General features: G+C 51.2%; 1 protein-coding gene across 1 annotated transcript in view; it reads right to left on the bottom strand.

Moving 5' to 3' along the window:
• The window catches only part of DEPDC7 (DEP domain containing 7), a 594836-nt gene that overhangs the window by 44314 nt on the left and 535438 nt on the right, over positions 1–15084 (bottom strand). The window contains exons 7-8 of the mRNA XM_069623575.1: positions 5795–5920; positions 5643–5718 (exon numbers count right to left, since the gene is read on the bottom strand). Of these exons, the coding sequence (XP_069479676.1) occupies positions 5643–5718; positions 5795–5920 (202 nt within the window). The remainder of the gene's footprint in view (positions 1–5642; positions 5719–5794; positions 5921–15084) is intronic.

The following is a 15084-nucleotide window of genomic DNA, read 5'->3' as shown; positions in this document are numbered from 1 at the left end:
AAGGTCCTTCTAGTGTTTGTCTGCGCGCCAATCCGGGTTTGGGCCCTTTGTTTTCATGCCTTTGGCAGGCTTCAAGACTGAAGACCGCCTCTCGCGTCTGAGTGTCTGTGGTGGGCAGGAAGTGAGGGAGGTACCCAAAACTCCCTGTGCTTAGTCTCCTAGGAGACCCAAATGCACTCTGGCGTGATTGGCTGGCTGACTGTACAGCAAGGATAGCTACCCTGCTGGGCGAGTGGCAGCTAGGCTGGAATGAATGGGAGAAAACGGTTTAAAAAGGCGAGTCTCCTGGACTGGAAAGCCGAGTTGGGCACTGGAATGAAAGAACCGAAGACGAGCTGGAAGAGGACAGCTACTGCAAGTCCTGAACTGTTGGTTTGCCCGGTGAAGCCATGCTGCAGGTCCGAATTGCCCAAGCTCCTTTCGAAAGAGAAGCCCCTTCAAGGACTTCTTCCTTTGAATTGGTAGGACCAATCAACTCGTAAGCCACCTGGATACCATTCTCGGAGCTGGTTAGGATTAACCAGGGGTAAGGACACCAGCTTGTGTGCTTGATGAACAGCTACTCGAACTGAAGTGACTCCATTTTGTCAGCATTTTCGATGGACCCATGCAGTGCAGGAGTTTCAATGTCCTCCCTCTTGTCCCCAAGACTGAGGCTCAGGAACAGTGAGATCGGCAGGAACTGCCAGGAACCAACGTCTTCAGCTGCATCTTTTGCTTCATACTAAGGTACTGTGCCAACCCGATTGAGAGAACACTTCTCTCACGGTGAAAGTTCATGAAACTTTCCCAACTTGCAGGCCTAATCAGCTTGTGACCCAAAATATGATTCTATTTCGTACAAACTATTTGAGAGCTTTTGCAAAGACTTAACTGTTTACTTCAAGAACTGCTCTTTCCTATCCAAGACACTAGTCCATTGACTTTGGCCTAGGCCTATTGAACTGAATCGAGTCCTCTAGTGAACTATAACTATTTGCACTGCCTAAGAAATTATTTGTGATCTATTCTGCTAACTTGTGCCTTTTTACTCCCATTGAAAGTAACTGAAATGCCATTTTGCTCCTATTTCAGGGGAGCTTAATTTGTTCAGAAACTTATTGGTTTGCTATTGAAGTATATTTGTGCATATTATTAAGTTGCCTCCTTCTAGTGAAATGTTTTCTAAAAGATTGTGTAATACAACAAGTGTGTTACCAAGAAACCTTGAGTACAAGTGTCTACTTGAACCACTGTGATTGTAAGACCTCTGTGTAACCTCTTTTACTGCTCATATTCCCTCGAGATAAGCTAAGCCTGGCTGCTCGGCTCGCTACCACAAAACTGTGTAGTACAGACTTATACCAAAGGTTGGTTTTGCTTACACCTGCTGTAGTCCTAATTGTATGTGGTGGTCCCAGAGGGCAACTGCATGCAATTCTGCCTAACAGACCTGGTGGGGGTGTCGGGAGTCGAAAGCCGATGGCTATTACCATTTTGGAATGGGGAAACAAAAAGGTCTTTGTGGAGTGGATTATCAATTCTCAGAAGCAACTTTGTGGTCTATTTGAACACACATGATTCAACTACACGTTGGTCCTGACCCACCTCCCCAAGGCGCCAAATGGGCTCTGCAAAACAGATTTTGTATTGCAGTACATTTCCTGGAAATGTACAAGTTTCCAAGCTCCCACTTTGGGTGCTCAAGCTCACTTGTGTAGTGTGAGGTGATCGCTCCCTAAAATAAGGGTGAACACAATATCGCTGAATGTTTGATCCGTGGATGTCAAGGGACTAAATTCCCACGTTTAAGCAGAAATCTGATTCTGTGCACACAGGGTTGATGTGGTTTACAACAGTCCTACAGCTCCGTTGAGCCATTAAGTAAAACCAAACTGTTGCAATTTTGCTCAGTGAAAAGGCTGTCTTCCACTCAGGGTTGTTTCAGGACAGGGATGGCAAAAATAAGTGGTCTTTAAGGCCCAAACCACCATCAACGTCTTCCATACCTCATGCACGATTCAGAGATTTGTGTTGCCCTGGGCGATATCCTTCTTGGAGATGTTAATGTCAAAATGGATTTCTAGGCAGGTCACCTCATTGCTTCACTATTTACTCATTTTGGAAGACGGGCATGCTCTTGGCATCTAGGATGTCTGGTGCATCCTACATCACGGTGATCAGGGCTCTAAACATGCCCACTTTCATAAAGGCTCTTTACACCAAGAATACCTTTCATCAGGAATGGGTTAAATGTGTCATGGCAGGGTCAATCAAAACAAAGATGCTCTGATCACCTCCCTCTATTGTGTACTTGTTAGGGAATTTGAAAGCTGTTCCTGCTTTAACCAACCCAGCCAAACACTCGGGACACACATCAATTAAGGAGGATACACTGATAACTTCCCACCAGAGACCTACTGGAACACAATCTGGGAGGCTTAAAAGGCAATCATTTGGGTGCAAAGTTTCATATTTTCAGCTGCCATGTGCAAGCTCTCAGACAGTATGGTTAAAATGGACATCGAGGTGCGGTACCTTGAAAACAAGCCAATATTCAGCCTTCCACCTCCAGCAACTGCTTCAATCAAATGAAAAAGAAAAACTAAGCCTTTATGGAGAATGCCTCCATTACCTAACATCTGGAAGATATGGCACTATAGAGTCGAGTGTATGAGCACTGTTGAGGTGGTCACCACAACTGAAGGTTCTGAAAGCTATTAGTTTCTCTAAAAGAAAGCCCTAAAGCAGATGCTTTGGGATTACATTCTAAAGTAATTTTATGCCATCAGGAATAGACAATTAGGCTAGGATCTACAGTAATGGTGAAAATTAGGGCTGTAGGAGGAGCAATACTCAATCTATCACACAGCTTAGCAATGTCTTGAAAAATTACAAAATAACTGACCCAGAAATTATAACACAATTCTAACCGACACGGATGAAACAGGATTTATCCTGGAAAACAGACCAGAGGAGGTTGTAAAATCAATGACATTGCTACGGTCTAAAAACCGATTCACATTTGGCATGCTATCCTGTGATGCAGGACATTCGACTGGTTGCTTGTCCGGTCTTGATTTTGGCTTCGGCCTCTTGCATTATATCTCAGCAAACCTCCCAAGGCATGCAGACTAATAGCCTTCTCCACCAATCCCACTGAAGAGGTATTCGTGTATTCACCACCCGGTGTCCATTTTCACCACTGTTGCAGAGGTAATGAAACCCAGAAGAGCAAGGAAATTCAGTGGTAGCAGGTGTGCAGGCTTAAACTAGCATTTAAGACGGACATCATCCATTTACAGATTATGAACCCAGTAGGTGGCAGGCCTCAAAATCAATAGGTATAATCCTGAGATTGTGAGAACCTTTTGTCCCAATATGGGATACAATGGGAAAAACTGAGCATTCAATACTTGGGTAGTTCATTACAAACTCTTATGATCTTTAATAAAATTAACATGACTACCCTATACAAAGGCCTAGAGAAGTGGTGGAAAATTCGAGCCTTCTTGTTTTGGGCAAATTAAATTGTATTGAAGTGACATTTCCCAGGTTTCTCCTTCATCCAAATCCGGCCCGTTAGGATCCTATGTCAAACGATCCAACAATGCATTTTCAAATTTACTCCAACAAGATCACAAGGATGTATAAAGTGTTAAATGTGAATATGGTTGTTCAGGGGTACAGAAACTGGATAAATATTTTCAGTCCAAGTGCTTCGCTGGGCCATACCATTGCAGTTGAAGGAATGGTTGGCTTTGGAACAACTTGGGCTGAAGAGCCTCACTGAATGTAGCTTTGCTGTCAAGGAGGGGCTTGGACCTTAGTTGCTAATGCTTTAAGTCAGTGAATTTCTTACAATACTGAAGAAATGCAATTAGGAAATTCCAAGTGTCGTCTTTCCCCATCACCTCGGTCACCATTCGTTCAGCCCTGACTGAAAACAGTGATCAATTTAAACCATGGATGGCCCACCCTTAGAATTTGATGCATATACATTTATGTTTGGTGTGATGGACCGTCATGCAATCCAGTATACCCAACAGACATTGGTACACAACCAATTCAAGCTAGGAGACCCTGCCCCTACATGCATGCAAGCCTTTTCTAGACTACATCTCAAATGTATACAAGTTCCTCTCCTCTTACCATTATAAAGACCAACCTAAACATGGCATGTGTCACTATAGATCTGAACTAGAAAGTCTTGTGGTATTACCTGGAGGAGAGGCAATGTATTTGGGAGAATCCTGTATTTAACTTGAGAATGAGAAATTGGGTGCCATGTCCCAGGTTGTTAGAGGTCTTTGTATGTGTTTGGTGGACTAGCTTCACATTTGATATCAGTACTCACAACAAGACCAGTTAACTAATTGTTCAGGTAACCAAGGATGCAGAACTGTACTGCTTTTGTTAGTGAAAGACTAAAACGGATGCAAATTCCTTGAACAACACTAGACAGTCTGTTCATTAACTGTTCAGTTTTAACTGTATGAAAAATGGCCCAAATGGAAAAAAAACGATTCGCACATCTTAAGCTGCAAAAGAGCCACATGTTATCATAACCATGGAGAAAATCATGGCTTTTCTGAACAATACCTTTATGTGACTATCATGTTGAAATCTATATTCCTTTTGATTTATCATTTTTAGAAATTTCGTCAATACACTCTAGTAGGGGGAAGAGGAAACAAAGTGGAATATCCTCAGATTTTCTTGCAAAATCACCAATTCCATGGTTTGTGGATGTAGTATTGACAGATTGCTTATTGTATGCTAGGAGTTAGGTCAGAGCATTTCCATTCAGCCGAACAAAAGAGGTCATGGCTGGAAGGTTTAGAATTCATGTTAACCTTTCACATTGCTCTGGGCAACCCCCCAGACCATCATTCTTCAGCCTGTGAAGCCATTACACCTTGTTTTGAGGCATTGTCAATGTTCACGAAAAAGCTAGATTCAACAAGGCCAGCCTGCATCCTTGCAGAATCAAGCTGAAGCCCATAGAGCTCACAAGATAATTCAGTAGCTTCCCCAGCTGCCTAAATCAGCAAGTAAAAGGTCAACTACACCCAAGGGGAAGTGACAAAGCAGGTGTACCCATTTCTTTCATTTATAACAATACATAATTCATTTCAATTTAGTGAAATAATGTAAAGGGGCTAAAATCGTAGAATCATAGGTTTCCATATTTTGAGGCTTAATCAGGTGGCAAAATCTTAAAGACAAGTCCATGAATAATTGATCAAACTATCAAGTAATCATGTAGATCTAGTTCAAAACCTACCTGGTAAGGTAGGATGCATGCAAGAATGTTAACCATTAATTCCAGAAACCTGCAACAGATTCCAACCCCTTTTGTAATCAGGTGTTGCACAAATAGGGCTCCAAGCGGCAAGAATTGGGAACTCATACTGAAAGTTAGGTAAAATACCAACACGCATGGTTAGTTTGGATTTTCTGTATGGATCATTTAAAAATCAATTGCATGTGTGAACTGTCATTCTGAAAAGTACTCCAACTCCACTACTCTCACCAGGTGAAGTAGTCATTTGATTGACTGAAAAAGGTTGATTGGGAAGAACAGTAGATTTCAAATTTAAGATTACAAAATCCAGAACAAACTCTGGATACAGACTTTAGACTTTGCACAGAACATTTACCTAAATCTTTATCTGGATCTCCATGTTGCATTGCCGCCAATTTCTCACTAACCATTTTGTGCAAGGATCCAGGAATCTATTAAAGAATAGATGAAGTTAGGGTTGTTCAAAATGTTAAATGGCAAAACCAGAAGGAATTGGTTTAAAATTACCTTGAAAACATCTTTCTGGTGTTCAAGTAAGAAGAGGATCAAGAGGTCAGTTTTACCCTTCGACAAATATTTACTATTCACAATAGCCACAGAGAACATCCGCTTGACAATCATTCTATTCTCAACCTAAGAAAAGGGGAAAGATGTTGCACATTACTTCCAAAATATAATGTAATGGCCCCAACATTAAAGCATAACCTTTGGGGCAGCACCATTTGCTTTGGCCATTTTTCAACAAGGTCGAAATCAGCACAAGTCCTTTATAGTCCAGTTCAGTGGTGAAAATACATTGCACACTCCAAAGTGGTTTTTTTAAATTGTAGTGATATAATTTTGAGAACACAAAAGTAAACATCTCTCAGAAGCAACGCAACACAGCATTCGATGTAGAGGCAGCCAGCATTGAACAGGACTGCTCCCATCATGACCACAAATACACATACCTCCTCCCCTGATCAATTAGCAATGGACAGAGGCAGTCAGAATAACAAAGGAAGCCGAGTTTAAGGTACCAGGTAACTGCCACAAAAACACATAACAATCCCACGCCCTGGAAGGGGAAAAGACCACAGGCACAATCAGGAGACGCTATGTGGGTTAAGGGGGTGTTTGGGGGAGGATAAGGAGAAAGAAGGAACAAGTTACTTACCTGTAACTGTTGTTCTCCAGCATGGGTCTGGCATGGATTCACATGCTCATGAATATTCCCCGTCGTCAGGCTGGGAATCCTCGGTAAAGAAAAAACCAGTATCAGTTTCGTTTCTGATCTGTCTTTCGTAGTAATAACCAATCACTGGTCTCTGCGTCATACTGACCACAGCCAATGACTGCCCTCTACCTAAGCACCGCCTCTGGCAGCCATCTTCAGATTTGGAAGCACGTGAAGTGGCAGAATGACCAAGTGAAGCGCCGCAGACGGGTAGGCGGGAGGGTTCGCATGTGAATCCATGCCAGACCCATGCTGGAGAACAACAGTTACAGGTAAGTAACTTGTTCCTTCTCCAGCATGGGGTCTGGCATGGATTCACATGCTCATGAATAAAGAATACATAGCAGTACACACATGCACCACCACGGGAGGTGGCAAAGGCTCAACATTAAGCATTACATCAAACCCAACATTAAGCATCTTACCTCCTCACCAGGCTCACCTCAGGCGAACAGGTTGCGCAGCACTGCTTGGCCGACCCTGGACTCCTCCCTGGAATCCCGATCGACGCAGTAGAATTTCGTGAAGGTGTGCGTCGACCTCCACGTAGCAGCCCTGCATATGTCCAGCAGGGGCACACCCGAAAGGAACGCCGTGGTGGCTGCGATCGCTCTAGTGGAATGGGCTCTCGGACGGCCAGGCAGCGGTCGGTTTGCCAACCGATGACAGTACATGATACAGCCGGAGAGTCATCTGGAAATGGAAGCCTTCGAGAGAGCATTCCCGTGATTGAAAGGTCCAAAATTCACAAAGAGTTGTGACGTCTTCCGAAAACACTTCGTGCGGTCCACGTAGAACTTCAGCGCTCTAGCCACATCCAGCAAGTGCAAAGTCCTCTCAGCCGGCGACGAAAGCGACGGGAAGAACACAGGCAACACCAAGGGTTCGTTGAGATGGAAGTCCGACGGTACCTTGGGCATGAAGGAGGGGTGTGTCCTGAGCACTTCCCTCGTGTCGTGAAAAGTCAAGTACGGGGCCTCGCAGGAAAGGGCCTGGATCTCTCCCACCCGTCGTGCGGAGGTGATGGCCACAAGAAACGCTGTTTTCCACGACAGAAACTTCAACGGGGCAGAGTGCAGAGGCTCGAACGGAGGTCCCATGAACTTGGTCAGCACCACGTTGAGCTCCCACGCCGGGGCCAGAGCCTTCACCGGCGGGAACGATCTGAACAGTCCCTTCATGAACTCTTTCACCAGACGATGAGACCACAAGGACGTCCGGCCCGTGGTTCTGGTGTATCGGGAGATCGCAGCAAGACTAATCTTGATGGACGCGTGTGCCAGTCCAGCTTTGGCCAGCGTCAGCAGGTACGGCAGTACCTGGGGAGCCGTAATCCGTAGAGGGTTAATCTTCTGTGCGTGGCACCAGACAGAGAACCTCTTCCATTTGTGTCCGTAGCATTTAAGAGTCGAGGACGCCCTGGCCTTTGCAAGAACCTCTCTGCAGTCGGCCGGTGTGTCGTATCCTCCAAACTCTAGCACTGCAGGAGCCAGGCCTGCAAGTTCAGCGATTTCGGGTCGTGGTGGAGGATGGCGCCTCCTTCCCTGGAGAGTAGATCCGCGTCCACCGGCAGCCTGATTGGCAGGGACGCTGATAAATCCAGAAGGTCCGGGAACCATATCTGCCTCGGCCACGCAGGTGCGACGAGGATCATCCTGCACCGTGACCTCTTGAGCTGGTTGACGAGCCGGATTAGCAGTGGCAAAGGAGGGAACGCGTAGAGGAACAGGCCCTCCCAGGGGAACGAGAAAGCATCGCCCATGCTCCTCGCCTGGGGAAACCTGCTGGCGAACCCCTGGCACTTGGAGTTCGTCGCCGTCGCGAACAGGTCGATCTGGGGTGTGCCCCACCGTCGGAAGAGGCGATCCACTAGATCCTGGCGTAGTTCCCACTCGTGGCACGAGCGCAGCTCCCTGCTGAGTGAGTCGGCGATGGTGTTTTTTTATCCCTGCCAGATGAAACGGCACCAGAAACATCCTTTGGGCGACGGCCCAATGCCACAGGTCCTGCGCCTCCTTGTACAGTGCTGGGGACCTGGTTCCGCCCTGTTTCCTGATGTAAAACATGGTGGTGGTGTTGTCGGTGAAGATCCTCACCACCTTGCCCTTGAGGGACGGAAGGAAGGACCTGAGGGCCCAGAACACTGCACGGAGCTCCAGGACGTTGATATGGAGGGACTTCTCCGTCGGGAACCACAGGCCTCTCGCGTGCAGATTTTCGGTGTGCGCTCCCCACCCTTCCAGGGAGGCATTCGTGGTCACTGTCTCCTGGTGGTCTGGGGTCTGGAAGTCCATGCCCGCCGTCAGATGCGCGCGGGTGCCCCACCACCGGACCGTTCGGCGGAAACTCTAGTCGAGTGTGATCCTCTCCTCGAAGCCGCCCGTCGTTTGGGTCCAGCGCGCGTCCAGTAACTCCTGCAACGGGCGCATCCGGAGTCTGCACATGGGAATGAGGTAGATGCAAAAAGACATCATTCCGAGGAGGGACTTGATGGACCTCACCTTGGCCGCGTCGGAAACCAACATCCGCTGTACCTTGCCCAGGATGGACCTGGTCCTTTCCTCCGACGGGGAGGCCAGAAGGGACACTGTCGAGCTTCGCTCCCAGAAACAGTGCGTTTTGCGCGGGTACCAGGTGGGACTTGGTGTAGGTCACGGAGAATCCCAGGTCCGTGAGAAGTTGGATGGTCCTTGCCGTGTGCTCCACGGCAAGCTCCCTCGTCTTGGCTCGGATGAGCCAGTCGTCCAGGTAGGGGTAGACGTGGATCCCCTCGCGGCGCAGCTGCGACGCCACCGGTGCAAGGCACTTGGTAAATACCCTGGGTGCCGACCGTAGTCCGAAGGGGAGGGCTTTGAACTGGTAGTGACGCCCTTGGACCACAAACCTGAGGAATTTTCGGTGCCCCTTTAGGATGGGAATATGAAAGTAGGCATCCTCCAAATCCAACGACGACAGGAAGTCTCCTTCCTCCAGCTGACCCAGGACATGCTGGAGGGTGACTATCCGGAACTTCTGCGCCTTGATGAACTTGTTCAGACGTCGCAGGTCTAGGATGGGGCGCCATCCTCCCGTCTTCTTCTTCACGAGGAAGTATCTCGAGTAAACTCTGGAGCCCCGAAGCCTCTTTGGGACGAGTTCGATGGCGCCCTTCCTGAGCAACGCCTTTACCTCCAGGAGAAGCTGAGGGACGTGAAGCTCTTTCCTGGCCACGGGGGGGGGACGCGCGGGCACCTTCTTTGAAACTCGAGCGCGTGGCCCCGGGCTAAGGCGTCCAGCACCCAACGGTCGGTGGAGATGGACTCCCACACGCTGACGAAGCTCGCCAGCCGGCCTCCCACTGGGGTGCTTCGGTGGGGGCCCGACCCCACGGCCGGTTCAATCCTGTTTCGACGAGGCTTTGCCGCCTGGACCTCCTTGGCGACGACGGCGGGGTCCGCCAGACTTGCCTCGTCCTCTGTAGGCCTCCCGAGACGACGAGCGGGCCGCTTGACGGTAGGTAGAGAAACCGCCGCCGGAACCTTTGGAGGCGCCCTTGCCTCCGCTGCTCCGAAAGGGCGTCCGTCGTTGCTGTAGAACCCCAAGGGCCCGGGCCGTCTCAGTGTCCGCTTTAATGGCCTGAAGGGAATCGTCCACCGTTTTCCCAAACAGGTTGTTCCCATCGAACGGCATGTCCAGGACTCTGGTCTGTACGTCTTGACGGAATTCCGTAGCCTTGAGCCATCCACGCCGCCTAAGGCACACGCCGTTGCCCAACTGGCGAAACCCAGTGTCGGCGATGTCCGTCGCAATAGTGATGGCGTGGTCCGACGCCACCTCACCTTCCTGTAGGATCTCCAGGGCATCCGCCCTCTTGTCGTCCGGTAAGAAGTCCAGCAGGGGAGCCAGTTTGTACCATAGCTCCCTGTCGTAGCGGGCCACGATAGCCAAGGCGTTGGCCGCTTTAATCGTCGTCGCTGCAGACGAGATGACCCTGTGTCCCATAGCGTCCAATTTCTTTCCCTCGCCGTCCGGTGGGGAAGTCGATGTGGAGGCCGCACCCCCCCCGCTTTCTTCCTGGCCGCCGCAGAGACGACGGAGTCCGGGGTAGGCTGCGCCCGGAGGCACAGGGGGGCCGCGTCCGGGACCCGGTACTTCTTCTCGTACCGGTCTCTTCTAGCTGGCGTCGTGGAAGGGTTCTTGAGGAGGGCGAGGCCCTCATCCCAAATGTCGTCCAGTAGAGGCACCGCGAGGACCGTCTTCCTCTTGGCCTCGCGCCGTTGATAAAGGAATCCTTCCTTTTTCTTCTCCTCAGGGCAGAGTTGGAAAAGCTCGGATGCCCTGGCGATCATGGAGTGGAACGATCCAATCTCGTCGGGCGGAGAAGCCCTGGTGGGAGGTGACGACAGGAGATCCTCGTCGTATACCTCGTCGTCCGTACCCGTCGCTGCCGTGTCACTCCCCGTATCATCCCCTCGGGTGGACGGGGAGGAGGGCTGGACGGGTCGCGACGGCTGAAAAGGAGGTGGAGGGTGAATCCTTCTTTTCTTGGGCGGGGGAACACCAGAAGGTCCCGGTTCAGGATCCCAGATGGGAGAGGTTCCTCCGTCGGCAACGGCAGTCTTGTCCTCATCTCTGAGCATAAGGACTGTATAGCCAACAAAATGGCCGCCGAGTTATCTTGCGGCGCCGGCAGAGGGGAATCCGACTGGCGATCAGGGGCCCCGTCGGCACCCGCGACGATGTCGTCGTCACCTGCGTCGGGATCCATCCCGACGGGCCGGTCTTCATCCACGCCAAGGCCGTGGCTTAAGACCTCGATCAGCTCTTCCTCTGAAGCCGAATCTACGACGACGCCCTGCCCCCCCTTTTTCTTCCCCGCCGGGGATTTCACAGGGGTCCTATCGATGGGCACAAAAGAGGACTCCCTCCGAGGTGGCAGGGAGACTCTGAGCCCCGAGGTCGCCACCACTGGTGTAGCCTCCACAGGCTGAGCCAGGGCTGCCGCGACAGTATCGATAGAGGGCTTGGCCGGATGGATTAAGGCCTTCACCACCTTAGGTGCGCTCACCGCCTTATCCTTGAAGGGGGGGGGGGCACTGCCTCGCTCCCCCTCCAATGGGGCCTTCGAGCTCGACCGGGGCCTCTCCAGGAGCTTCGCCGGGTGCTCGCCCTTCTTCTTACCCGACCCAGAGCGTTGGCTCGTGGCTGAAGGTGCCGGGGAGGGTGCGCCCGTAGAGCCAGACCGTTCGGCGCTCCCGGTGCCAGCGGACTCGCGGTGCTTGGCCTTGTGTTGGACCCCCGTCGCTGGGGCGTCCTCAAAGGTCTTAGAAGACCGCTCGGATTTCTTCCTCTTCTTCTCGCCTGACGGGCTCTTCCCTTCCAGCCAGTTGGCGAGGCGTTGGTGGCGGTCCTTCATGGTCCGCTCCGACATATTGCCGCAAAACGCACAGTCCTTCTCTTGTCCTCATGTAAGCAATAGAGACAAAAAGGAGTGTTCGTCCTCCTTAAAGACGTTCTGCAGCTGGCATCCAGGGCAGACCCTGAACAGCTTTCCGGGCGTCGAGCTTCCCTTCTCCTGGGCCATGTCCGGGCCTGAGAAGCTTCTGGAGTCCTCCAAAACATAGCTCGACGAAATCTTCACCCTTGAGGGGCGCAGACTAATCCGACACGGGTCCCCGTTGATCGGATGGAGAGTCGGTGGAGCTTGAGGCTCTTTTGACTGGAAAAAACGAAGTTTTGAGAAAAAAACGTGAAAAAATAGCACTAACGCTCGAGAGCAATAGCACGAGGATCCCAACACATGAACGTGCGGTAAAAATCTGAAGATGGCTGCCAGAGGCCGTGCTTAGGTAGAGAGCAGTCATTGGCTGTGGTCAGTATGACGCAGAGACCAGTGATTGGTTATTACTACAAAAGACAGATCAGAAACGAAACTGATACTGGTTTTTTCTTTACCGAGGATTCCCAGCCTGACGGGGAATATTCATGAGCATGTGAATCCATGCCAGACCCCATGCTGGAGAAGTGAAGAGCCGCAGAGGGGAAGGAGGGAGGGTTCGCATGTGAATCCATGCCAGACCCATGCTGGAGAACAACAGTTACAGGTAAGTAACTCTTTCCTTCTCCAGCATGGGGTCTGGCATGGATTCACCTGCTCATGAATATAAGAATACATAGCAGTACACACATGCACAACCACGGGAGGTGGCAAGGCTCAACATTAAGCATTACATAAAACTCTGCATCTCTTACCTCCTCACCAGGCTCACCTTAAGCTAACAGGTTGCGAAGCACTGCCTGGCCGACTCTGGACTCCTCCCTGGAATCCCCGTCGATGCAGTAGAATCTCGTGAAGGTGCGCGTCGACCTCCATGTAGCAGCCCTGCAGATGTCCAGCAGGGGCACACCAGACAAGAACGCCGTGGTAGCAGCAATCGCTCTGGTCGAATGGGCTCTCGGACAGCCGGGCAACGGTCGGTTTGCCAACCGATGAGTGCATGATGCAGCTGGAGAGCCATCTGGAAATGGAAGTCTTCAAGAGAGCCTTCCCTTGGTTCACAGGTCCAAAGTTCACAAACAGCTGTGAGGTCTTCCGAAAACTCTTTGTTCGGTCCACGTAGAACTTCAGCGCTCTAGCTTCATCCAGCGAGTGCAAAGTCCTCTCGGCCAGCGACGAAGGCGACGGGGAAAAAGATTGGTAACACCAAGGGCTCGTTGAGATGGGAGTCCGACGGCACCTTGGGCATGAAAGAGGGGTGCATCCTCAGCACTACCCTCGTCTCGTGGAAAGTCAAGTATGGAGGCTTTGCAGGATAGGGCCTGAATCTCTCTGTGTCGTGCAGAGGTGATGGCCACAAGGAACGCTGTCTTCCACGACAGGAACTTCAATGGAGCCAAATGCAAGGGCCCGAATGGCGGGCCCATGAGCCTGGTCAGCACCACGTTGAGCTCCCACGCCGGAGCTGGAGCCCTCACCAGCGGGAACGATCGAAACAGTCCTTTCATAAACTCCTTCAACAGGCGATGAGACCACAGGGACGACCGTCCTGCAGTTCTGGTGTATCGGGAAATCGCTGCCAGATGTATCTTGATGGAAGCACGCGCTAGTCCAGCTTTGGCCAGCGACAGTAAGTATGGTAGCACTTGAGGGGCTGTAATCCGTAGAGGGTTAATCTTCTGTGCACGGCACCAGACAGAGAACCTCTTCCACTTGTGGCCGTAGCACGAGAGTGGAGGATGCCCTGGCCTTTGCAAGAACCTCTCTGCAGTCAGCGGGGATATCGTACCCTCCAAACTCTAGTGCTGCAGGAGCCAGGCCTGCAAGTTCAGCGACTCTGGGTCGTGATGAAGAATGGCGCCTCCTTCTCTGTAGAGAAGATCTGCATCCATCGGCAGTTTGACTGGTGGGGACGCCGACAAGTCCAGAAGGTCCGAGGACCATATTTGTCTTGGCCACCTCGGTGCGACGAGGATCATCCTGCACCGGGACCTCGAGTTGGTTGATGAGCCCGAGAAGCAACAGCAACGGAGGGAACACATACAGGAACAGGCCGTCCCAGGGGAACGAGAAAGCATCGCCCATGCTCCTCGGCTGGGGGAACCTGCTGGCGAACCTCTGGCACTTGGGAGTTCGTCGCTATCGCAAACAGGTCGATTTGGGGTTTGCCCCATCGCCGGAAGAGTTGATTCACTTGATCCTGGCGTAGTTCCCCACTCGTGGCATGAGCGCAGCTCCCTGCTGAGGTAGTCGGCAATGGTGTTTCTTATCCCTGCTAGATGAAAAGGTACCAGAAACATCCCCTGGGCAACGGCCCAGTGCCACAGATCCTGGGCTTCCTTGGACAGGGCTGGGGATCTGGTTCCTCCCTGCTTCCGGATGTAGAACATCGTGGTCGTGTTGTCGGTGAAGATCATCACCACCTTGCCCTTGAGGGACGGGAGGAATGAATCGAGGGCCCAGCACATTGATCGGAGATCCAGTAAGTTGATGTGGAGCGGCCTCTCCTCCGGGAGCCACAGGCCTCTCGCGTGAAGATCTCCGGTGTGCGCTCCCTACCTCTCCAGGGAGGCATCTGTCGTCACCATCACCTGGTATGCTGGGGTCTGAAAGTCCATGCCTGCCGCGAGATGCGTGCAGGTGCCCCACCATCGAATTGCTTGGCGGAATACTTCGTTGAGCGAGATCTTGTCCTTGAAGCTGCCAGTAGCTTGAATCCAACGGGCGTCGAGGAACTCCTACAGAGGGCGCATCTGAAGCCTGCACAGGCGCACCAGATAGATGTAAGAGGACATCATCCCGATAAGGGACTTGATGGACCTCACTCTAGCCACGTCCGTGGCCAGCAGACGCTGTACCTTGCCCAGGATGGCCTGCGTTCTTTCCTCCGACAGCGAGGCCAGTCGCGCCACTGTATCGAGCTTGGCTCCCAGAAACAGAGCGACCTGCGACGGAACCAGATGGGATTTGGGGAAGTTGATGGAGAATTCCAGGTCCATGAGCAGCCGGATGGTCTTTGCTTTGTGTTTGACGGTGAGTTCCCTTGTCCCTGCTCAGATGAGCCAGTCGTCCAGGTAGGGGTAGACGTGGATCCCCTGCAGGCGC

The sequence above is a fragment of the Ambystoma mexicanum genome, chromosome 11, assembly GCF_040938575.1.
Source record: "Ambystoma mexicanum isolate Mex_15411 chromosome 11, UKY_AmexF1_1, whole genome shotgun sequence".
Classification (NCBI taxonomy): Eukaryota; Metazoa; Chordata; class Amphibia; order Caudata; family Ambystomatidae; genus Ambystoma; species Ambystoma mexicanum.
This window is presented reverse-complemented; position numbering and strand designations above follow the sequence as displayed.